This window comes from Heterocephalus glaber, unplaced genomic scaffold (assembly GCF_053883595.1).
Source record: "Heterocephalus glaber isolate CG9 unplaced genomic scaffold, H.glaber_assembly_v1.0 deba00001461, whole genome shotgun sequence".
In the NCBI taxonomy this organism is placed as follows: domain Eukaryota; kingdom Metazoa; phylum Chordata; class Mammalia; order Rodentia; family Bathyergidae; genus Heterocephalus; species Heterocephalus glaber.
Window position 1 is genome coordinate 3,031,155 of NW_028258308.1, and position 26,258 is coordinate 3,057,412.

The following is a 26,258-nucleotide window of genomic DNA, read 5'->3' on the forward strand; positions in this document are numbered from 1 at the left end:
TAAAGGAAAACAGCCTCCAACCCAGATTGATGTACCCTGCAAAACTATCTTTCAAAATGGATGGAGAAATAAGATATTTTCATGACAAAGAGCACCATAGGAACTTCATGAATACCAAACCAGCACTCCAAAAATTTTTAGACAATATCTTAGGAAAAGACAATGAGGATTACAACTAGAGGAAGCCTGGCACAATGAATCCATCAGGCACAACAAGAAATTAAAGCAAAGAGAGAATACAACAAAAAGAAAAAATCAGGACAATGATAAGTCAATAAGTATCAGTTATAACCATCAATATTAATGGACACAATCTACCAATCAAAAGAAATAGACTGGCAGAATGGGTCAAGAAGTAAGATCCAACAATATGCTGCGTAAAAGAAACACACTTAATTCAAAAAGAAACTCATAGACTGAAAGTTAAAGCATGGAAAACAATACCACATGAGATGAGAACCCCCAAAAAAGCAGGAGTAGCTATCCTCTTTGGAGACCAAGTGGATTTCAAATGCACACTGATTAAGAGAGACAAAGAAGGACACTATATCCTTGTAAGGGGAATAATCCAAGAGGAAGAGATGATAATCATAAATGTCTATGCACCAAACACTAATGCACCTAACTATATAAAATAAATACTAATGGACATGAAAAATCATACAAGCACTAATACAATAGTAGTGGAGGATCTCAATACCCCATTGTCACGAACAGATAGATCAACTAGGCAAAAAATAAGCAATGAAATACTAGAACTCAATCAAACTCTTGAACAAATGAACTTTGCAAATTTTTACAGAGTGTTCCACCCCACAAAATCAGAATACACATTCTTTTCAGCTGCACATGGGTCATTCTCCAAAATAGACCACATACTCACTCATAGAACATGTTTAAGTAAGTGCAAAGGAATTGAAGTTATCCCCTTTATATTATCAGACCATAGTGCAATGAAATTGCAAATCAATAGCAAAAGAAACCACAAGAATTTCATAAGCACATGGAAATTGAAGAACACACTTTTGAATAACCAATGTTTCACAGAGGAAATTAGAGAAGAAATCATACAGTTCCTATAATTAAATGATAATGACAATACATCATATCAGAATCTATGTGACCCAATGAAAGCAGTCTTACAAGGAAAATTTATAGAAGTGAATAGTCATATTAGGAAAACAGAGCAAGCCCAATTAAACAACCTGATGCTGCATGTCAAGTTTCTAGAAAAAGAAGAGCAGGACAAACCCAAAGCTCATACAAGGGAGGAAATTATAAAGATCAGAGCAGAAATCAATACAATGGAGACTAAGAGAATGATACAAAAATATCAATGAAGCAAAGAGTTTGTTCTTTGAAAGAATGAACAAAATTGACAAACCCTTAGTCAACCTTATCAAAAAAGAAAAAAAAAAGGAAAGAAAAGGCCCAAATACAGCCAATTAGGAATGAAAGGGTGAAATTACAATGGACCCAGCAGAAATCCAGAGGATTATCAATACCTACTTCCAGAAACTATACACCAATAAGATGGAAAACACAGAGGAAATGGACAGATTCCTAGATAAGTATGAATTACCAACGTTGAACGAAGAAAATCTAAAAATTCGAAACAACCCAATATCAATCAATGAAATTGAAAATGTAATTAAAAACTTAACAACTAAGAAAAGCCCAGGTCCTGATGGCTTCACTGCTGAATTCTACAAGACATTTAGAGAGGAACTACTGCCACTACTGTTTAAACACTTTAAAGAAATTGAAAGGGAAACAATACTCCCAAATTAATTCCTGGAAGCAAGCATCACCTTGATCTTCAAAGCAGAGAAAGACCCAACTGAAAAAGAGAACTATAGGCCAATCTCACTAATGAACATAGATGCAAAAATCCTTAATATGTTACTGGCAAATAGAATGCAGAAGATCATATACCCTGACCAAGTGGGATTCATCTCAAGGATGCAGGGATGGTTCAACATAAGCAAATCAATCAATGTAATACACTATATCAATAGAGCCAAGGAGAAAAACTATATGATCATCTTACTAGAGGCAGAAAAAGCATTTGACAAAATCCAACATGCATTTATGATAAAAACCCTACAAAAACTTGGAATAGACAGTCTCTAGTTCAATCTGATAAAAGCCCTCTATGAAAAACCAATGGCCAATATCACACTAAATGGTCAAAAACTGAAATCCTTCACACTAAAATCAGGAATGAGACAAGAATGTCTGCTATCTCCACTCCTGTTCAATATGCTTTTGGAAGCATTAGCCACAGCAATTAGACAAGAGAAAGAAATAAAAGAAATAAAGACAGGAAATGAAGAAGTCAAATTGTCATTATTTGCAGATGGCATGATACTCTATATAGAAGACCCCAAGAACTCCACCAAAAGTCTTCTAGACTTAATAACCAAGTTCAGTAAAGTACCTGGATACAAGGTCAACACAAAAATCAATATGTTTCCTATACATGAACAACAGACTCACTGAGAGAGAAATAAGGCAAACAATTCCTTTCACAATAGCATCCAAAAAACTGAAATACCTAGGAATCAACTTAGCAAAAGAAATCAACGACCTCTTTTCCGAAAACTATAGCACTCTGAAAAGAGAGATTGAAGTTGATATCAGAAAATGGAAAGACATCCCTTGCTCCTGGATAGGAAGGATCAACAGAGTGAAAATGGCCATACTTCCAAAACTGCTATATAGCTTCAATGCAATCCCAATTGAAATTCCAGAAGCATATTTCATGGACCTTGAGAAAACAATCCAAAAAATTCATTTGGAACAAGAAGTCCCCTAGAATAGCAAAAGTAATTCTGGGCAAAGGAGACATGGCAAGGGGTATCACAATCCTCAACCTGCAACTACACTACAAAGCTACTGTGATAAAAACAGCATGGCACTGGCAAAAAAACAGACCTGAAGACCATTGGAACAGATTAGAAGATGCAGAAACAACGCCAGAAACATTCAGGTACCTCATCTTCAACAAAGAAGCCAAACACCCTCACTGGAGGAAAAATACCCTCTTTAAAAAATGATGCTAGAAAAATTGGGTTTCAACTTGCCAAAGATTAAAACTAGACCTATATCTCTCACCATGCATTGTATTAAAATCAAAATGGATTAAAGATCTAAATATTAAAACAGAGATGCTGAACCAGCTGTAATAGAGGTTAGATAGAACTCTTGAAGATATTTGTGTAGGAAAGGATTTTATAAACAAAACCTCAGTTGCCCTTGAACCAGCACAAACAATCAACAAGTGGGATATCTTCCTATTAAAAAGTTTCTGCACACCAAGAGAAATCACCAACAGTGTGAAGAGACAACCCACAATGTAGGAAAAATTTTTCTCCTGCTGTTCCTCAGACAAAGGTCTACTACCTAGAATCTATAAAGAACTTAAAAAGATCAGACCTCCCAAATTTAAAGACCCAATCCAAAAATGGGCATCTGAAATGAACAGACATTTCTCAGACAAAGAAGTAGAAACAGCAAATAAACATATGAAAAAATGTTCAACATCACTGGTCATTCGAGAGATGCAAATGAAAACAATGCTGAGTTTCCACTTCACTCCAGAAAGAATGGCTGCTATCATGAAGTCAACCAATAACAAATGCTGACAAGACTGTGGGGAGAGAGGAACACTGCTCCACTGCTGGTGAGAGTGCAGCCTGTTGCCACCACTGTGGAAATCAGTATGGAGATACCTCAAAGAACTATACTGGAAGTCCCATTTGACCCCGCTATTCCCCTGCTGGGGATCTTCCCTAAAGAATTAAAAGCATGAATAGAACTGAGAAGTCTTTTTAGTTTTGTGTTGTTATCTGTGTGTGGTTGTGGGTTTTTCTTTTCATTTCCTTTCTCTACTGTCTTTCTTTGTTTCTTCTTTCATCCAGTATATATGTGGAAGATGTTTGTGTATGTGATAAAGAGAATATGAAGTAATTAATATATTGTTTAGTGTTTTTCTTGGAAACCAGGTGTGGTGAATCATGCCTATAATCTCAACACTCAAGAAGTTGAGACCGTAGGATCAAGGCAAGATTGAGACTAGCCTGGGGAACAGAATGAGTTCAAGGCCAACCTGAACTAAATAGTAGACCCTGTCTCAAATAAAATACTTTTGGGGGAGCATGTCAGGTTAACTCTCACCAGAAACTGTATACAGATAATTTTAATATAACCTTCTTATATTTTAACATTACCTTACTATAAATTCTATAAGATATTTTTCTCAGTCTGTAATTATAATTCCCTTCTTCATTTTTCCCACTCAGGAAAATGATTTCTCAAATCTCTTGCCTAAGAGTCCTCCAATTTATATGTGAAAATGATACCAAAAAAGACCTGTATTTTTCTTATATCTTTTGCTGATATCTGCAGGAGACCAGTTTGAAACTGCACTGGGCTAGCTACAAAACATTATTGATTTGGTTTATGAATTAGATATTGATTAATTTAGGAGTCTATACTAGGCCTATGTGACCTACTAGATGAGTCTTTGGCTGGCAGACAGAAACAGAATTCCCTAGACCTATGGTCATAAATGAGATCTTAATGGTCAGAGATACCGTGTATCTCTGAAAGCAAGATGACACTGCAGTTGAGGATTTATGACTTGTGTAGCAGTACTTCCAGATCAAACCTTAGCTAAAGGTAACACAGGCTATTCATTAATTATGATCTATCCTTCCCAGAAATCCATTGTTCCTCCCTTTTTACAAGTCTGGCTCTCATCAGTACCTAGTCCTGCTGTTCCCTATTTCTGGCTTTACACCCACCCACTGCTATGTTGTGTAATCAGTAAATACTGATAAATCTGGAGTTTATGGTCTTAGCCTTGGAAGAGATACTATCAGGTCCTGGTCCCTCATTTATAAAGATCTTTGTCTCTTGTATTATTATTTATCCTCCACTGTACACTACTCAGGTGGTCAGGCAGCCCCCAATAGCTATCTCTTTTTTTCCTTTTCCTCTTTCTAAACAAGTATCTTCCCTTTCTTCATTTCTCTTTTAGTTGATCTGAAAGTTGTGGGTTATTGTTAAACTGATTAACATTTCTCTTTTGCTCATCCTCCATATCCCAGCCTAGTTCTCATCACTACTATATTATAGTATTTTGATTGTTTTTAGAAAAGGGTGAAATTGTCTATAATGAGTTTTAAATTACATGATTCATATATGGTTGCCTCTATAGATATGAATAAAACTGGTAGTCATTCTTGGAATTCATTGACCATGACTCACCCTACTATGTTAAGTAGGTTGAAGAAGTGTATAAATACAAAAATAACCAAAATCAAAATCATGCCACAGGAAAACATATACTGACCAAAGACATCTCAACAGCAGTGACAGAATTTTTCTACCCTAAGTAATCCTCAACCTGCAATACAAAAAACAATAGAAATATGAGAAAACAAGGCAACAAGATGACGCTAAAAACCTAGTTCCACAAAAACTGATCTCATGAACACTGAAGTTGAAGAAATAAAAAACCAAATGTTTAAAATGTTTGAAGATATCAGAGAAAAAACAAATAAGTCCAGAAGATATTCAGCAAGCTCAAAGACAATGTAAATATATAGAGATTTAATTAATAATATGTTCAATAAGATTAAAGAAGCCACAAATAAATAAGGAGATTAGATTAAAAGATAATGTCAGAGGGCTAGGAATTTAGCTCAGCAGTTCCAGCACCTACCTCTTAAGGGAAAGGTCCTGAGTTCGATCCTCAGTACCAAAAAAAAAAGATAATACAAGATATCAATGACTTTTATTAACAGCTGCTAGATGACTCAAAATATTGCTAAAAATTATAGAAAATAAGGAAAGACTAGAAGATGACACAAAAGATGTAAAAATATTATTCCTTGAATTCAGGGCAGAAAATGTTTCATATCTAGTAAAAAATATTCAACTTCCAGTGAAATGGAGTAGATAGAGACCTAAGTGGATATGACCAGAAAGGAACTTCATACTTGAAATTCCACAAATTAAGCACAGAGAATACTAAAGGCTACTAGAAAAATGCATCAAATAACTTAAAAGGCAATTCTATCAGAATAACAGCAGATATTGCAACAGAAATATTAAACCCCAGGAGAGCTTCAATAAAGTTTTTCATGTCCCAGGATAAAATAAATTTCAACTCATACTAAAATATCCTGCAAATATTTCTTTCAAAATTGATGAAGAAAGGATTTCTGTGACAAAGAACATCTAAAGAAATTCATGACTATCAAACAGCATTGCAGAAGTTACTAAAAGAAATTCTAAACAAAGATAGTGAGGTCAACCTCCCCAAAAAGCCTAAAGAAAAGAGTACATCTAACTGAGTAGTTAAACAAAAAGGGAAAAAACAAAGCAACAAGCAATTGAAAAATAATACAATGACAGTTTTCAGTAAATATCTTTTGGTAATAATTCTAAATGTAAATGATCTTGCTTTCTCAATACAAAGACATAGATTGGCAGATTGGATAAAAAAATAGAATGCAATTATACAGTAATACATTGATTCACAAAAACTTCTGTTTGCAAACAAGTCTGTACATAAAAAAAAGCATTCAGCTAACTTTTGCTTCCTTTACCAAACTCCACATAGGGTGACAATCACAGCCACAACCATCTTTCCCACACAAACACAAACACAGCCATCATACCCAAAATTGTAAAACAAATTAAGCTCATAAACCAATGTACCACTGTATATAGTCCACAAGAGGCACACATCATCCATCAAAAAAAACAAAACAAAACATAGCTGAAAGTGATAGGATGGAAAAGCAAAGCTCTGTGCAACAAAACCCCACCACCACTACCACAAAATCAGGAATAACTGTTCTATTTTCAGAAAAAGTGGATTTCAAGCCAAAACTAACCAGAAGATTATTTTAAAATGTTGCTACAAACTGATAAAAAGAACAATTCATCAGGAAATAATAACATATGTAAATATGTATGTATTAAATGTTAGTGCACCCAATTTCATAAAACAAAGACTATGGGACAAAAATTTCAGATAAACTTCAACACAACAATAGTAGGGATTTTAACACACCACTCTCACAAATAGGTCAACCAGAAAAAATTCAAAAAATTATTAGATTTTGGGATCACTAATTGTGATATGTCACTTGACTTGCATAAGGAATCATGTAGCAGACTAGTAAAATTCTAAGTGTGTCTGTAGGTTATTTACATGTAGGGCAGCAAACTGAGGCAGGGGGATATGCACCCTAAATATAGGTGACACTAAAGGATAGGCTTGTAGCTGAGATGAAATAAAAAGAAAAAGAAGAAAGCATTTCTGTTTTGGAAGATCTGCATTGTTTGGACATCAGACACTAGTTTCTTTAGCCTTCCAAAGCAATCTTCAACCTGTGACTTTACAGTGTAACTTCAGGCCTTGAACCTTTGGCTGTTAGTGGATTCCTTAGATCTACAGTACCAGGTGGTCATCATGCTTTCTTCTACCCATCCACAGATAGCCCCTGAGAACTCTTTCTCTGGTCTTGTAAGTAATAAATTCCCTTGTAAAATTATACATATATTTTATATTGAATCTATTCCTCTAGAAAATCCTAACAAATAATTTTTGGTACCAGGAGTTGTTCTGGAGAAAACAATTATAATGATGACTTTCTCTAATTGGTATAGTTGTTCCTGGATTTGGCTCTCAATTTTGATGAGCCCTAAATTTACCATGATCTCTCCTTGTGGTAAAGTAGAGAGTACTAATATTCCATGGTGTAAACTCTTTAAAGTATTATGCAACATAAATACATTTGATTATCCTAATTTACCATTTGTGAGATGCAAGAAATTTAGTGACTCTATACAATATTTTTGAACATTTTTGGAAGAGTAAGGAATATGATGCTGGCTGATTATTCATAGCATCTGTGAACAAACTACTAGAAGAAAATCGTGAATTCCAGACATGTATTGTTGTGGGATATTAAAAGACCAAAGAGACAAACAGGTGAAACAGGAGGCTTTATTCAGAATTTTAGGTGCACACCAACTTGGGAGACTAATGTCCATAGGTCAAGTGGGTGGACTTTCTAGTGGTATGAAACTGGAGGGGAGGGAGGCAAGCAAGGTACAGAAGTGAGACAAAAGCAAAGAAAAACAATCAATCATGAGGTGATAGCTTGTAACTTAGCACTGAAAGTAGAGCCATGTGAATCTTTTGAGTACAAAATGACATAAACTTTGTTTACAGGACATAGTTGCCAATTTTGAGAACATGACATAAACTTTGTTTACAGGACAGGATAGTTGCCAATTTTATCTGTACCAGAACAAGAAGTTACAGCTACAGGGGAAGGGCTGTTCATTGCTAGAATAATCTTGTTTTCCATTAAGTCCTGCTTTATTCTCCCCCTTTGATACCTTTTACAAATGAGTTTAATAGAGAGCATCATCTTCAAAATGATGATCTACTTTGTTATGGAGGAAGGCTCCCTGTTAGGCACAGGCTGTTACTTGGTTAAAACCTTCAGTCCAGTAGTGTATCTGTTCACCAAAATCTCTATGGCTGACTGAATGATTTTGACAAATAGGGGTAAGAGGCAAAGGAGAATTATAACAAAGAGGATAAAAGCCTTATGTTGTCATTGTGACTCTATGTTGATCCTCAAGCTTCAGCCATGTGTGACCTAGTTAGCTTCTGGAGTGACCAGAGCAGGGCTGCCATTTTCTCAGGCTTCAGCCATGCATAGTCAGCTTCTAGTGTGACTAGAGAAGGGATGCCTGCTCTGTTGGCAGCCTGATCTCATTGCAGGATCTGTCAGTCTGGATTTTCTGGATCCTGCTGGCTGGTCTACTTGTCTTGGGTCACTCACTGGCTTTAGCCAAATGTGGTGGACTGAAGGACAGTTCCTGCAACTTTAACAGCAGTGGGAGTAGACAAGATTATAATATGTGGCCCATCTTATATGGGCTCTAGGGCTGTTGGTTTCCATTTCTTGAACCAAATAAAGTCCCCATGCCCAAAAAGATGTATTGGATTTGTTAGGCTTATAGACATTTTTTCATGTACCCAGCTATAGGTGTTTTGTATGGCTATTCCCAAAGCCTGTATCTGTTTCCTTAGGGTTAATTCCCCTAGTTCACAAAGATTACCCTTAATTTGGTTTATAATTGGGGGTGGCCAGCTGAACAAAATGTCATAAGGGGAATATCCAGTTTTTTTGTGTGTGAGTGTACCCGACCGGAGGAGAACCAAAGGCAGGACTTGATCCTATCTCAAGTGGGTTTCTTGGCAGTATTTTTTCAATTGTTTGAGTTTCTGATTCATGCACTCTACTTTACCTGTGCTTTGTGGCCAGTAGGCTGTGAGTAGTTTTCATTTTATTTTTAACATCTGTGTGAGTCCCTGTACTATATCAGCTATGGATGCTAGTCCATTCCAAGGTCAAAGGCAACCCAAACCTTGGAATGATGTCTCTCAACAGTACTTTTGTCATATTTTGTGCCTTTTCTGTTTGAGTGAGGAAAGCCTGAACCCATCCTGAGAAGGTGCAGATGAGCACCAACATATGTTGATAGCCTCCTGCCTGAGGCAGTTCAGTAAAGTCCACAACCAAGTTTCCACAAGGGGTAGTGATATAAAGCACCAAATAATCCTAAACTTATGTAGGGCAAGTAATACAAATAAGTAAAAATAATCCAATCAAGGGAAATAAAACTCTCAACCAGCTAAATATCTAAAATGTAAGTTTGTGTTCTCTAAAATTGAAAAATCAATTTTAGGAACAATGGAGGCTGAGAGTAGGAAAAACGTATTGAGAGAAAGATCGCTTCTGTCTAAGAGAGGCAGAAGGGGACTGGAAAATGAGATGTCCTGGTCCCTGTTTCAAGGTAGGGGGTTATCAAGAAAAGCCACGAGGTAAAGGGAGTACAAAGGTGAACCAATTAATAAGATCCAATGGAAATTCACAGGGTTATCATGAGCTAGGACAAAACCATAATCAACCAAGAAGATTACAAGTACAGACCCCCAGGTAATATTGATTAAATGCTGATCAAATGGGAAAATATGTCATGTAGCAAGTGTACATATAATGAACAAGCAATTTCTGGAAAGAAAATGGGCTAAGGAGATCGATACCTATTTAGAATACCAATCACTGCTATTTATACCCAGTGGGAGAAGTTGGGTGCAGTACCTTTTCTGTTTTGTTTTTCTGTCCAGCTTTTGGTTCCTTTTGGCTTTCAATATCCCAGTCCATTGGTGTCATCTGCAGTGTATAAGAGCTACCTTCCTTGGAGCCCATATAGCATCTAGGAGTTGTATTTTATCTCTTTCCCTCTAGCTGTCAAGAGTCCTTTCTCCCTATAGATAGCCCCATGAATATGTAATGTAGCAAAGGCATACTTGGTATCAGTATAGATATTAACATTTTTGTCCTTTTCTAGTAAAAGAGCCCTTGTCAAGGCTATTAGCTCTGCCTTTTGGCAGAAGCTCCAGTAGGCTGAGGCTGAGCTTCTATCACAGAGTCCAGTGTCACTGTTGTATATCCTGCCTGATGAACCCCTTCTAATACAAAACTACTCCCATCTGCGAAATATTTAACATCTGGCTCTCTGAGGGGGCAATCTGTGAGATCTCCCCTACTTAAGAATACTTCATCCACAGTTTCCACACAACTATGATGGAGGAGTCCTAGTTCAACTGAGAGCAAAGTGGCCAGGTTAAAAGTGTTTACTGTCTCTAGAGTTATGCAAAGATTTTTGCATAGAAGCCCCTGATCCTGAGTCATCTTCCAAATTGATAACCAATGGTACTTTCTCTGGTCCAATAAGGTTATAACTAAGAGTGGTATTCACATAGTCAGTTGTTGCCCCAAAGTCAGCTTGTCAGCATCCTGCATCAGCAGGGTGGTGACAGCAAGTGGCCTTAGGCATGGAGGCTATCCTAGGGCCACAGAGTCCAACTTCTTTGACAAGTATGCTACTGGGTGATGCCATGATCCCATGACCTGAGTTACGACTCCTTTGGCCATCCCCTTCCATTTGTGGACACACAGGAATAAAGACTTGGTTATATCTGGCAATCCTAAGGCTGGGACCTGAGTCAGGGCCTCTTTGATCTGTTTAAATCTTCTTTCTTAGTCAGCTTTCCAGAGGAGGAGCTCCCCCTGCTTTGGTGGCTTCATATAGGGGTTTAGCCATAAGTGAGAAGTTAGGGATCCAGATAGAACAGAATCCTACTGTCCCCCAAAACTCCTTATTTGGCATCAGGTGGTTGGGGTTGGGAGGGCATAGAAAGCCTGTTTCTGTTCAATGCTCAATTGGCGTCTTCCTTTTGCCACTACAAAGCCTAACTATCTGACTGTTTGTTGGAAGATTTGTACCTTTTCTTGGACAATTTATATTCAGCCTCCCAAAGTAGATGAAGTGGGTCCTTAGTTTATTGACAGAAGTCCTCAGAAGTTGGGACAGTCAAAAGGAGGTCATTTACATACTGTAGCAGGTTGTGATTGTCCTCTAGTGTGATGAGGGCTTTGAGGTCAGTAGCCAGTGCTTCTCCAAAGGTTGTAGGAGAGTTCTTGAATCCTTGGGGGAAGCCTAGTCAAGGTGAACTGTTTCTTTATGTTCATGACAGGATTCTCCCATTGAAATGCAAAAATAGGCTGACTGACTACTGCAAGGCAGAGGCAAAAGAAAGCATCTTTTAAGTCCAAGAAAGTAACCCAGGTAGCACTTGCTAGAATGAGTCCCATTAATGTGTACATATTTAGTACCATTGGCTGAATGGTTTCAGTGGCCTGATTCACAGCACACAAGTCCTGTACTAATCTATATTTTTTAGTCCCCAATTTTCATACTCAAAAGAGTGGGGTGTTCCAGGATGGCTGACGTCTAGTCAAGATTCTATGTTCTAAGAGCCATGTTAAATGTCCTTGAATGCCTTGTGCAGCTTCCCAGGGGAGGGAATATTGGGAAACTTGAACCAGACTTGCCCTTGGTTTTAGCTTTATTAGCACTAGTGTTTGATTTACAGCCAGCCCAGGTGAATTATCTTCAGCCCATGAAGAAATTCGCAGGAATTTTATGTGCCAGGCCACACAGTTCATTTGTTCCCAGTTGTGGTGGCTTATCTGAATATAGTCTCCATTTCTCAGCCTATGGGACCTTAAAGGTCAACATCATGGCCTCTAGGTGAGTCAAATTTAAAGTCATCTTTCCTTGCAGCCCAAAGGCAATTTGGGCCTGTCAGGGCCAAGCCTCCTGGGGAGTGGGGTGCAGTAGGATGGGGTCTGTGTTCATGGCAGGGGACCCTAGTGTAAGAAGGCATGCAGAGCCAATCAGCAAAAGCTGTAAGTGAGAAAGAGAGCTCCAGAGTGCCCTTGTCTTTATTTCTCAGCCTTTATATTAGCTGTTATCAGATATTTTCAGGCATTACTGCATTGTGTCCTGACATGACCGTGTTGAACATGTGTGGTTGCCTATGCTGTCATGCTTACATAACTGTGTTCCACTGTGCACATGCCCCTGACAGCAGGATCATGTCCTTAAGTGTCCTCAGGTGCCCAAGGCTTTTAAGTGCCCCCAGGCTTTGAATTAATCAAAAGTGGTACCTCACAGGGCCTATAAATCATGCAGTAAGTCTTTTCATATCAGGGGAATTAGGCCGTTTGGAAAATACAGGAACTTATGCCATATCTCTTTTTCCCCTATGACACTCCTCTTAGACTGGAAAAATGGCCTCTTCTCTGGGACCCCAGTGACTTCAGCAATAGTCATGATTTTTGGATAATGGCTCAATGGGCTGTGTCACTACTGAGAGTGCAGCTCCACTTCCTACCATAAATTCCATCAGTTGGTCACCTACTTTTATTGTGACTGTGGGCTCTTTGGCCAATGGTTTTGTCTTCTCCCTCTGGGATGATGCCTGGTGCTTGCTGTCATCTGACCCTGTTTGTTCCCTCATGAGTTGGACTCAGTAAAGGGAGGTAGATTGGGGCAAAGGTGAAAGGATTTTTGTTTCCTCTGGTAGGTCTTGCAGGATTGCCTTCCCTGGTTCTCTTTATTGTCCCCTCTTTGACTATGAGGCTACCATCAGGGTTGATTTTTCTCCCCTTTTTGATTTTGCTCAGCTCAGGCCACAAGTATCTTACAGTAAGCCTCCTAACAGGGCTGTAGCTAAGTGGGTCGGGTCTGAACTATATTTAGCCATGAATCAGTGTAAAGAAATTGGTCTGGGTGCCCTAGCAGTTCTCCACCTCCATTTATCACCCAATGTACATGCCCAGTTGTTTTTCTATCTATCATCCCTTTGGCCTGCCACCCAAAATCAATGGAAGGCCAATCAATCTCATAAAGAGTTCTTAACCTCCCAGGGGGGCAGCTTTTTATTCCCTAGTGTATCCTTTTGAGCAACAAGGAGCTTTTAGAAGGAACAGATCCTTCTGTTCCACCAAACTAGCAAGCAAACATACATATTTCTTTTGATAAACCATTTCCTCAAGCTTTACCTTGACATACATGGGATTTCTAGTTTTGTCATTGTCTCTTTTTTTATCTTTCTAGCAGGACAAAATTTTTATCATGCAAGATCCCCTCATATCAAAGTATATCTCTTATACTTATACCCTTCTTAATATTTTTCTTCATTTCACTTATTAAAAACCTTTTATAACAACTTGGCTACTGCTGCTTGGATTTTAAAGTGCCCCCCTTTTTTCTTTGCTTTCAAATTGTTGAATGTGAAATTTGACTGGCTGCCAACAGACCTCTAAGAATCCTTGACTCAGTGTTCTTATCTTAAACCAGCAGAGAACAAAGAACAAGTTAATCCTGTAATTACAGTTCAAGAATTTGCAGTGCACAAGAAATGCTTTAAGCACACCAATTAAACAAACCACCAACTCAAATTGGAAGTCAAAAGTATATTTATCAATTAGCTCAAATTTGTAGTCTGATTCTGCTTGTGAAACATCCTTAGGCCTGGCAGGATGCAATTGACTTTGGCCATCCAGCCCCAGATGGGGGCAGCTCTGACTTTTAGGCAATTGCAGGTAGTGCCAGGCTGGTGACAATGAATAAGCACTGGCCTTGAGGCTCCCAAAGCCAGGAGAAGGAGACCTTGGGGCTTGCCCACATTTCTTTATTTTGTCCCACAGAACACACATTCCCTAGCCACCAATATCAGGGCTCTAGCCCAGTATGTGTTCCCTATGCTCTGGTCCAGAGCACACCCAGCATGACCCTTTGATTGCCTGCCATGGCCCAAACTCCTCCTACTTTGTCACTCTATTGTCCTGGCTTGAACCCTTCCTTTTCTCCTGTTTTTACTTTAGCTCCTGGGCCATCCACCCAGCAAGCCTTGCCTGTGCATCACCTCCTACAATATCTTAGGCCTGGGGCAGCCAAAGTTCACAGCCTAGATCCCCAACCCCACAGACAATATGCAACTGGCCACAGGCCAACCTGGGGTAGGTGGTGCCCCTTGCACTACCTTGTTCCATGCTCTACAGTGCTTTTCCAGCTTTTCTTCATTTCACTCATTCACATGCACTCATGCTCCTCCCCATTTCCAGGGTTTGTTTTTTTTTATTCCTTTTATATGGGTAGTGATGGATCATTCAAGGAGCCCCTTTGTAAGCCACTCTCTCTGTTGGTTCCTCCCACAGCATCCCTGATTTCTCCACTTGAGTGTAGGTGGACCACTTAGGAAACCTGCTTTGAGCCTCTCTCACTGTGGGCTACTTTGGTTTGTGCCCAGACTCTTCTTGGATCCAGGTGGACCACCCAAGACACTCTTTGTAAGCCACTCTTTCTGTGGGACACTCTTGTGTTCCATGCTTGAGTTCCACTTGAGGCTGTAGGTTTCCTAGGACTTAATCTGGGCCAAATTACTCAATATGCACCAAGAGGTGATCAGTCTCTCCTTCTGTCCTAATTGGATTGGTATTTCCCTGGAACCCCAAACCTTACTAAGGTTCTGTAGCATGCTGTTCCAGAATTGTCCCGTTGCCCCTCAGAGGTTCTGTTTGCACTGACAGGGGAGCAATGTAGGCTGTGAGAGAGCCAGTTCTTTCTTAAAGCTTAAGTTTCACTCAGTGGCACCAGGAATCATGGGTTTCTCACAGCTCAGGACTCCTATGCCCACAGGCAAAGGAGTCAGCAAGCCTGTTGTCTTCAGACCCTTTGTGGTCAGCAGGAAATTTTTGCAGGATATCAAGAGACCAGAGAGACCAATTGGTGAAACAGGATTTATTTCAGGATTTTAGATGAACACTGACTCAGCAGACTATGTCCAAAGATTGAATTCAGAATAAAGGTAATGTTCCAGTTTTATATCTGTGGCTGAGGGGGGTGGTCTTTCTAATGGCACAAAATTGAGGGTAGGGGGCAAGCAAAGTTACAGAAGTGAGACAAAAGCAAACACAAACAATTAATCTTGCAATGATAGCCTTGTAACTGAGGCTTGAAAGAAGATAGAGCCTGTGAATCTTGTGAGAACAAGATGATATAAACTTTATTTACAGAACATAGTTGTCAGTTTTGTCCATACCAGAATAAAGAGTTACAGCTACATGGGAGGAGGGACAATTAAAGGATAACTGCCCAAGCCTAGGAAAAACTTATTTTCCTTTAAGTCATGCTTGTCATGCTTTAGTATAACCAATCTAAAGGCTCCTGCATGTGAAGAAAAAATAATAAAGGAAGATAAGGAACTTGAATTGTTCAAATTTACAGCTCTAAGAATACATAAACAATCTAACAGCTCCTCCATATGTCCTGAAGAATTGTCTCTCCTTTGATTGTAGAGCTAAACGTGTTGAAAAACAAACACAAGCCCTCATAGTATGATTAGCTGTATTACAGCACAAGTTTAAGACTCAGCCTCAAAGGGCATCTGAAGTTAAAGTAAGGGTTCTGATCAGAAAAATTGTGATCCAGTAAATTGGGGTGGTGATATCTAGAAGGAACCTAACAAGGCTGAAGATATTGAATTCCTAAATTCTGATATTATTTGTCAAAACTCAAAAATCAATAGCCTTCCTGTACATGAATAACAAACTCACAGAGAGAGAAATTAAAGAAACAATCCCTTTCACAGTAGCATCCAAAAAAAAAACCCTAGGAATCAATCTAACAAAAGAAGTAAAAGATCTCTACATTGAAAACTACAGTATTCTGAAAAAAGAGATTAAAGAGGATATCAGAAAATGGAAAGAAATCCCTTGTTTTTGAATAGGAAGAATGAGTATATTGAAAATGGCTATACTTTCAAAATTGTTATACAGATTTAGGGCTGGGGATGTAGCTTAATGGTAGAGCACTTGTCTAGTATGTACAAAGCTCTAGGTTCAATCCCAAGTACTGGAAAAAAATTGTTATACAGATTTAATGTAATCCCAATCCAAATTCCAACAGCATATCTCACAGAATTAGAACACACAATCTGAAAATTCATTTGGAACCAGAACAGACCTAGAATAGCAAACACAATTCTGGGCAACAAAGGCAAGGCAGGGGGTATCATAATTCAAGACTTTAAATAAATTGTACTGCAAAGCTGCTGTGATAAAAACAGCATGGTACTGGCAAAAAAATTAAAAAATTAAAAATTAAAAAACAACCAGACCTAAGGATCAATGGAACAGACAAGAATATGCAGAAACAACTCCAGACATACTCAGCCACTTAACCTTTGTCAAAAGAGCCAAACACCTTCATTGGAAGAAAGATAGCCTCTTTAATAAATGGTGCTGGAAAAGCTGCCTTTATACATGTTTAAGATTGAAACAACCCATATCTTTCACCATGCACTAACCTAAAATAGAAATGGATCAAAGATCTAAATAGTAAAATTAAAACACTAAATCTACTGGAAGAGAGAATAGGTAGAATGCTTGAGGACATAGGAGAAGGCAAAAAACTTCATGAACAAAACCCAGATCATATGGGAAATACTACAAAGAATCAAAAACTGGGATCTTATCTTATTAAAAAGCTTTTTCACATCAAGAGAAACTACCTATAGAGCTGAGAGACAACCCATAGAGTGGAAAAAAATTTTTTACCAGCTATTCATCAGATAAAGACTATTATCCAGAATATATAAAGAACTTTTAAAAATCAGACTCCCCAAATTTAAAGACCTAATCCAAAAGTGGGCATCTGAAATGAAAAGACTTCTCAGATGAAGAATTAGAAATAGCAAATAAACATATATTTTTAAATGTTCAACATTACATGTCATTCATGAAATGCAAATTAAAACAATTCTGATATTCCATCTCCAGAGAGAATGGCTGCTATCAAGAAATCAACCAAGCTGGGGATTTAGCTGAGTGGTTCTGCTGCCTGTCTCACAACCACAAGGTCCCAAGTTTGATACCTGGTACAGAAAAAAGAAAGAAGTCAACCAATAACAAATGCTAGAGGGGCTGTGAGTAAAAAAGGAACCCTTTTCCACTGTTGGTGGGAGTGCAGACTGGGGCAACCACTGTGGAAATCAGTGCAGAGATTTCTTAAAAAACTAAAACTAGGGGTTCCATTTGACCCAGCTATTCCTGTTCTTGGTATCTTCCTGAAAGAATTAAAAGCATCATACCACAGTGATATATGTACACCCACTAAAATAGCAGCAGAATTTGTAATAGCTAAATCTTGGAAACAGCCCAGATAACCACCAATTGATGAGTGGATAAAGAATATGAGGGTTTTTTATACAATAGAGTACCACTCTGCTATAAAGAAGGATGAGCTTCAGACATTTATGTCTAAATGAATGGATCTTAAGGCCATACTCGTAAGTGAAACAAATAAGACACACATGTTTAAATACCACATTGTTTCTCTGGTGTGAGAAACCAAAAGTGAAAATAAGGACTAAAATATATAACAGATTTTGAGAAATGGGAAGAAAATGTTCAAATGGGAAGAGGAATAAGGGAGGAGGGAGGGAGGAAGGGAGAAGAAAAAAGTTAAAATAGAAGGAAAAAATCGAAATAAAGCTTTTTTACATAGGGAGGGGAGGGGCATAAAAGGAGGGGGGGATGGGATAAAATAAAATTTATTTTTAAAAATAAATAAATAATGAGAACTTTCCCCCAAACAGAAATTACTTTGAAAACATATTTCAATAAAATGGAGAATCTAGAAGAAATAGATGAATTTGAGTATATGTCTTAATTACTTTTCTTATCACTCAGACAAAATACTCAACACCCAAAGTTAAAAGAAGAAAGGTTTATTTAGCTCATAGTTTGTATAGGTTTCAGTCTATAATAGCTTGCTCCAAGGCAGGGTAGCATACGGCAGAGGATCAACATTTCATGATGGCAGAAAGTAGCAAGACCAACAAGGAAAGCCTTTCTGCTCCTTTTATCTTACTTAGACTACTTAGGATGGATAGCACTCACACCCTTATTCCTAGTGCCCTTGACCTACCATAGCACAATGAATCAATCACACCCTCTAGATTCAGTCACGTCTGAAAAAGCTCCACCTAAGACCACATGAGGTTATAATTTTAGAGAAGAACTAGTGCCAATACTCCTCAGACTCTTTCATGAAACCAATGAGGAAGGAACATTGCCAAATTCATTCCTTGAAGCTTTCATTACTCTGATACCCAAACTGCACAAGGAGTTAACAACAAAAAAGGAAGAAACTACAAGCCAGCTTCCTCAAAAAACAAAATCCTCAACAAGACACTGAGTACAATATATTATTATGAAGATCTACACCATTATAAAGTTAGTTTCCTTGATATAAGGAATGTCCAGTATATTTAAATAAATAAATATAATTCACTACATAAAGAGAAGTATAAGAGTCACATAATCATCTCAATATATGCAAAAAATCCTTTGATGAAACTTAAATCCATTCCTGATTAAAATAGGTACAAGAGGACTTTACTGTAAACTAATAAAAGCCTATTTTAACAAACCCATTGGAAATATTATACTAAATGAGGAAAAACTGAAAACATTCCCTTTACAATCAGAAAAAAATAAATGTGTGTATTCTCAACACTCTTGTTCAGTATAGTACTCAGTAACCAGAGAAACAACGAAAGAGGAAAAAAAAGAGAGAATTAAAGAAGGAAGTCAAACTGTCCTCACTCATAGATGATATCATTCTGTACGTAGATGATCCAAAGACCTGATTAGAAGACTCTTAGAACTAACAACTTCAGCAAAGTTTCACAATACAAGATAAAAACATAAAAATCAATAATGTTCCTGTACACCAAAAATTAACCCACTGAGAAGGAAATTAGGAAAACAAATTTATTCACAACAGTTTCAAAGAAAAATTAAAGACCTAGGAATTAACCTAATGAAAGAAGTGAAGACCTCTATAATGAAAATTATATTTCTTTGAAAAGAGATTCAAGGGCACATTAGGCAATGCAAAGATACCCCCTGTTCTTGCATAGGCAGAAAAATGTTGTTAAAATGTCCATATTATAAAAAATGCTGCAAAGATTTAATGCAATTTCAACCAAAATGCCATCAGCATTTTTCACATATAGAAAAAAAATTCTAAAATTTATATGGAAACGGAAGACACCCAGAATGGCCAAAGCAATCCTGAGCAACTAGATCAAAGCAGGAGGTATCAAAATCCTGAATTTCAAGTTATACTGCAAAGCTATAGTACAAAAAATATCATGGTACTGGCACAAAAACTGACATATTGACCAAAGAAATAGAATAGAGAAGATAGTCATCTAGTCATCCAGTCATCTTCAGCCATCTGATTTTTGGAGAAAAGGGCCAATAGCATATGCTGAAGTAAAGATTGCTCTTTAACAAATGATGCTGACAGTTTGTAATAGCTAAAACTTGGAAACAGCCCAAATGCCCATCAACTGGAGACTGGATAAAGAAAATGTGATTTTTTTATAAAATGGAGCACTACTCAGCCATCAAAAATGAGAAATTAGAGACATTTATAGCTAAGTGGATGCACATTGAGGCGATACTCTTAAATGAAATAAATAGGACACACATGAATAAATTCCAAACAGTTTCTCTGGTGTGAGAAACTGAAAGTGTAAATAAGGCCTAAAATGTATAATAGGTCATGTGAAATAGGAAGAAAAGGGGCAAAGGGGAAGGAAGTGGGAGGGCTAGAGGAAAGGATAGAAGGGAATGGGATTAATATGAGAAAATGGAAAAATAGGAACAAAATCTTTGTAAATAGGGAGGACTGGAGGGGTTGAAGGGAGGGCTGGGCAAGGGTGAAAAATAAGAACCAAGAGAGACTATGGAAAGGTGCAAATTTCCAATGATGAATGTTATTATATTGTATACCTAAAATGTACCAATGATTAGAATGAATAATCGAAAATGTAAATTAGGAAGGAAAGGTCCAAAGGAGTAGGGGTAGTGGGAGGGGCAGGGGAAAGGAAAGAAGGGAAAGGAAAAAATGATGAGAAATGGAAAAAATGGAAATAAAGTCTTTGTAAATAGGGAAGGGTGGAGGGGATGAAAGGAGGGCTAGGAATGGGGAAAAAATAAGAACCAAGATGCATCATGTAAAGGTACAATTCCCAATGAGAAATGTAATTGTGTTGTATATCTACAATGTACCAATAAAAGAATTTAATTTAAAAAAATGATGCTGAAAAAACTTGTTAACATGCAGAAGAATGAATCTAGATTCACATCTCTCATCCTGTATTAAAATAAAGTCAAAATAGATCACACTTAGATATGAAGTATGCTCCAAGGAAAACGAAGTAAAATTCTTGGGGAGATAGGCATAGACAAGGACTTCCTCAATAGAACTCTGTTTGTACTAGATATAGCACTGTAAGTCAGGAAATGGAATTATATAAAATTTAAAACTTTCTGCACCACAAAGAACATAACCAACAGAGTGAAGACACAACCTATAGAATAAGAAAAATGTTTGCTTTCTACTCAGAGGACTAACATCTAGACTACATAAAGAAGTAAAAAAATTAAAATATAAAAAATAAAAGATGAAGTTAAAAAATGGGCAATTGAAATGAATAGAAACTTTTCAGAAATACAAATGGCCATCAAGTCGTGAAAAAATATTCTGCATCTTTGGCATTAGGAAAATGTAAATTAAATACTGAGATTCCACCTTAGCCCAGAAAAATGGTTATTATCAAGGACTCAAAAACCATAAAGTGCTGGTGAGGCTTGAGGGTAAAAGGAACCCTTCTATATTGTTGGTGGGAATGTAAACTATTAATACAGCTACTGTGGAAATTGATATGTATATTCCTAAAAAACTAAAGTTAGAAACTCCATTTAACCTGGCTAAACCTTTTCTAGTTACCTTTGTGAAAGAAACCAGTATATTACTGTAATACACATACCTATGTTTAAATCATCAGAAATCATTATGACTAAATCATGTATGTGGACTATATGGCCATCAGCAGAAGAATGAATGAAGAAAATGTGGCATGTATATATAAGAATAAATTTGAGTCTTTTGTAGGAAAATGAATGGATCTTGAAACCATAATAGTAAGTGAAATAAATCAGACACAAGTAAATATCACTTGGTTTCTCTAATGTTAGAGATCCAAAATATTAATAATTTAAAGAACAAAATAAAAGAGAGGTGGTAAGATTCAGGGAGGTAAAGTAGTGAGGGAAATGTAGGGAAGGTAAATATGATTAAATATGATGTGTTATGTACTAATTCTGAAGATGAATGTAATTATTATGTATAGCAAACATACACTAAAAAAATAAACATTACAGGATTGTTAACAATAGTCACTGTGTTGTGAATAGAACACGGAACTTATACCTGTATCAAACTGTAATGTAGGACCTAATAACCAGCCTCTTTCCATCTTTCCATCACCCTACTCTCAGTCTCTGGTATCCACTATAGTAGCCTCAATGTCTGTGATATCATTTTAGACTTTACACATGAGTGAGATCACACAGGACAACGTATTCCAGGTAAATCCATGTTATTGCATTATCATTTGGGGAATGAACAGCATTCCATTGTTTATGCAAATATTTATTATATTCAGTATGGACACAGATTAATTTCATATTGTAGTAATTCTTTTTTCCCTTAAATTCTTTTATTGGTACATTTTAGGTATACAATACATTTACATTTATGATTGGGTACCTGTACTTTGCCTGATATATCTTGGTTCTTATTTTTTCTCCATTTCCTGTCTTCCCTTTTCCTACTTCACCCTTCCCTATTTACAAAGACTTTGTTCCAATTTTTTCCTTTTCTCATAATTTTTCCTTTCCCCTCCCCCTCCTCCTTCCCCTACCACTTTAGACCTTTTCTTCCTATATCACATTATCACTTATTCATTTTAATCATTGTTTACACTTTCAGTTTCTCACACCAGAGAAACTATTTGGTATTTACATGTGTGTCCCATTTATTTCACTTAAGAGTATGGCCTCAATATGCATCCATTTAGCTTTAAATGTCTCTATATGAGACACTCTTTATGGCTGAGTAGTACTCCATTTTATTAAAAAAAAAAAAACACATGTTCTCTATCTAGTTACCAGGTGATGGGCACGTGAGCTGTTTCGAAGCTTTAGCTATTACAAACTGTGCCACTATAAACATGGGTGCACATATATCACTGTGGTATGGTTCTTTTAATTCTTTGGGGAAGATACCCAGTAGGGGAATAGATGGGTCAAAAGGGACCTCTAAACTAGTTCTTTGAGATATCTCCATACTGATTTCCACAGTGGTTGCACCAGTCTGCACACCCACCAACAATGGAGAGGGGTTCCTTTCTCCCCACACCACCGTCAGCATTTGTTATTGGTTGATTTTTTGATAGAAGCCATTCTTTCTGGGATGAGGTGGAATCTCAGAATTGTTTCCATTTGCCTACATCGAAAGAGCAGTGATGTTGAACATTTTTTCATATGTTTCTTTGCTGCTTTTACTTCTTTGTCTGAGAAATGTCTGTTCATTTCAGATGCCCATTTTTGGATTCCATCTTTAAATTTGGGGGTCTGATTTTTTTCAGTTCTTTATATATTCTAGATAGTAGTCCTCTGTCTGAGGTACAGCTGCTAAAAATTTCTTCGCACATTGTAAGTTGTCTGTTAGCTCTGTTGGTGGTTTCTCTTGCAGTGCAGAAGCTTTTTAATAAGATGAGATCCCAGTTGTTGATTCTTTGTGCTAGTTTCCATGCTACTGTGGTTTTGTTCATAAAATCTTTTGTTATGCCAATGTCATCAACAGTCCTACCTGACTTATCTTCCAACAAGTTTAGTGTTTCTGTTTTAATATTTAGATCTTTAATCCACTTCAATCTTAGTTTAGTGCACGGTAATAGGTATGAGTCTAGTTTTAATCTTAGGCAGACTGAAATCCAGTTTTTCCAACACCATTTATTAAAGAGGCTGTATTTCCTCCAATGAGGGTGCTTGGCTCCTTTGTCAAAGATGAGGTGGCTAAGTATGTCTTGAGTTGTTTCTTAATCTTCTAATCTATTCCACTGATCCTTGGGTCTGTTTCTTTGCCAGTACCATGCTGTTTTTATCACAGTAGCCTTTGTAGTATAGTTTTAAGTTGAGGATTGTGATACCCCCTGCCATGTCTCTGTTGCCTAGAATTTCTTTTGGTATTCTAGGTCTCTTCTGGTTCCAAATGAATTTTTGGATTGTTTTCTCTAGTTCTGTAAAAAACATTGTTGGAATTTCAATCAACATTGCATTAAATCTATACAGCAGTTTTGGGAGTATGGCCATTTTCACTATATTGGTTCTTCCTACCCAGGAGTAAGGGAGGTCTTTCCATTTTTTATATCCTCTTTGATCTCTTTTTTCAGAGTGCTGGAGTTTTCAATGTAGAAGTCTTTTGTTTCCTTTGTTAGATTGATTCCTAGATATTTCATTTTTTTGGATGCTATTGTGAAAGGAATTGTTTGCCTTATTTCTCTCTCAGTGAGTCTGTTATTTGTGTACAAGAAGGCTATTGCTTTTTGAGTGTTGACCTTATATCCAGCTTCTCTACTGAATCTGTCAATTAAGTCTAGAAGTCTTTTGGCAGAGTTTTTTGGGTCTTCTATGTAGAGTATCATATTGTCAGCAAATAATGACAGTTTAACTTCTTCCTTTCCTATCTTTACTCCTTTTATTTCTTTCTCTTTTCTAATTTCTGTGGCTAATGTTTCCAGAACTATATTGAATTGGAGTAGTGATAGTAGACATCCTTGTCTTGTTCCTGATTTTAGCATGAAGGTTTTCAGTTTTTGACCATTTAGTGTGATGTTGGCTGTTGGTTTTTCATAGTCTTAATCAAGTTGAGATAAAAACCTTCTATTCCAATTTTCAGTAAGGTTTTTATCATGAATGGGTGTTAGATTTTGTCAAATGTGTTTTCTGCATCTATTGAGATGATCATATGGTTTTCGTCCTTGGCTCTGTTAATATAGTGTTCATTTATTGATTTACATGTGTTGAACCATCCTTGCATCCCTGGGATAAATCTGACTTGTTCAGGGTGCATGATCTTCTTTATGACACTCTGAATTCTGTTTGCCAGTATCTTGTTGAGGATTTTTGCATCTATGTTCATTAGGGAGATTGGCCTGTAGTTCTCTTTCTTTCACTGGGTGTTTCCCTGGTTTTGGAATCAAAGTAACACTTGCTTCCAGGAATGAATTTGGAAGAATTGCTTTCCTTTCAATTTTATGGGAGAGGTTCAAGAGTTATGGCAATAGTTCTTCTCAAAATGTCTTGTAGAATTCAGTGGTGGAGCCATCAGGACCTGGTGTTTTCTTTGTTGGTAAATTTTTAATTATGTTTTCAATTTCATTGATTGTAATTGGAGTGTTTAGAATTTTTATATTTTTTTCATTCAACTTTGGCAATTTGTATGTATCTAGGAATCTGTCTCTCAGCTGGACTGTCTGAATAGAGATAATTACATCCACTCTTATAAATTGCTATCTGATGGCTGCACTCTCATAGTGGGAGGGGAAACCAGTACTTTGTCCATTTGGGATCTGGCGGCTCCAACCCCAGGCACCAAAGCAGAGAGGACATCCTCAGCCCCCGCCTGCTACACCCTGGCCATCAGCCCTGACTCCAAGGTCTGCTTCTCATGCTGCAGTGAGGGCAACATCGCCATGTGGGACCTGCACAACCAGACGATGGTGAGGCAATTCCAGGGCCACACAGACATAGCCAGCTGTATTGACATTTCTAACGACGGCACCAAGCTCTGGACAGGCAGCTTGGACAACACCGTCAGGTCCTGGGACCTGCGTGAGGGGCAATGGCTACAGCAGCACGACTTCACCTCACAGATCTTCTTGCTGGGCTACTGCCCAACTGGGGAGTGGCTGGCTGTGGGCATGGAGAGCAGCAACATGGAGGTTCTGCATGTGAACAAGCCTGACAAGTACCAGCTGCATCTCCATGAGAGCTATGTGCTGTCCCTAAAATTTGCTTATTGTGGTAAGTGGTTTGTGAGTACTGGAAAAGACAACCTCCTCAATGCTTGGCGGACCCCCTATGGAGCCAGCATCTTCCAGTCCAAAGAGTCCTCATCTGTGCTGAGCTGTGACATCTCTGGGGATGACAAGTACATTGTCACCAGCTCGGGTGACAAGAAAGCCACAGTCTATGAAGTCATCTACTGAAAACATAACAGGGCTTAACATTTATAGTTGAATTGGGCCAAAATGTTTTGAATTTGTAGAAATAGAGAAGTTGTAACTTTAAATGAAAAAAAAAAAAAACATACAAAACAAAATACCTGTTTCCAAACCTGAACACAATACTACCTCATGTCTACAAAGAGGAGGCAACGAGTCTGTCAACAGAAAGTCACCTGTCTGCCTACTAGACCAGAAGTAGCCAAGACCGCATGAACCAGGGGCCAAGGGCATGGGACTGAGGAGTGGACCTGCTGACTCGAGCCATGCCTGCCCTTCCCTCCGGCCTGTTGCTCGCACCTTGCTGCTGTGAGGCTTTCTGTTCTGTGCAATTCATCTCGAGTTCCATCCTTGTAGAGCAGTGGTGTCTCTGATGAACCTGTTTCCTGGTTCTGCATCTTGTGAAATGTTTTTTGTATTTTTGTTGAAGGTTAAACATTTCTATAAATTGTAAATATATTTGGTTTATTACAGTAAAGGGTTTAGTACCAATAAAAAAAAAACCACATTTCTTCTGTGTTTTCCATTTTATTAGAGTACAGCCTGTTGAAGTAGGTACTGATGATCTTCTGGATTTCTGCTGGATCTGTTG

The 26,258-nt window shown here is 37.7% G+C and overlaps 1 protein-coding gene across 1 annotated transcript; it reads left to right on the forward strand.

Moving 5' to 3' along the window:
* The first annotated feature begins 13,997 nt into the window (after positions 1–13,997).
* Positions 13,998–25,779, forward strand: LOC101720215 (transducin-like enhancer protein 1). Its single transcript, XM_087216925.1, has 2 exons — positions 13,998–14,060; positions 24,893–25,779. The coding sequence occupies exons 1-2, from the start codon at positions 13,998–14,000 to the stop codon at positions 25,649–25,651; spliced, it is 822 nt and encodes a 273-aa protein (XP_087073051.1). The 3' UTR covers positions 25,652–25,779.
* The last annotated feature ends 479 nt before the right edge of the window (positions 25,780–26,258 follow it).

Coding starts and splice junctions, on each gene's coding strand:
- LOC101720215 (XM_087216925.1), top strand. CDS start 13,998: ATGCAATTGACTTTGGCCATCCAGCCCCAGATGGGGGCAGCTCTGACT. Junction 14,061..24,892: donor TGACTTTTAGGCAATTGCAG/GTAGTGCCAGGC, acceptor GTATGTATCTAG/GAATCTGTCTCTCAGCTGGA.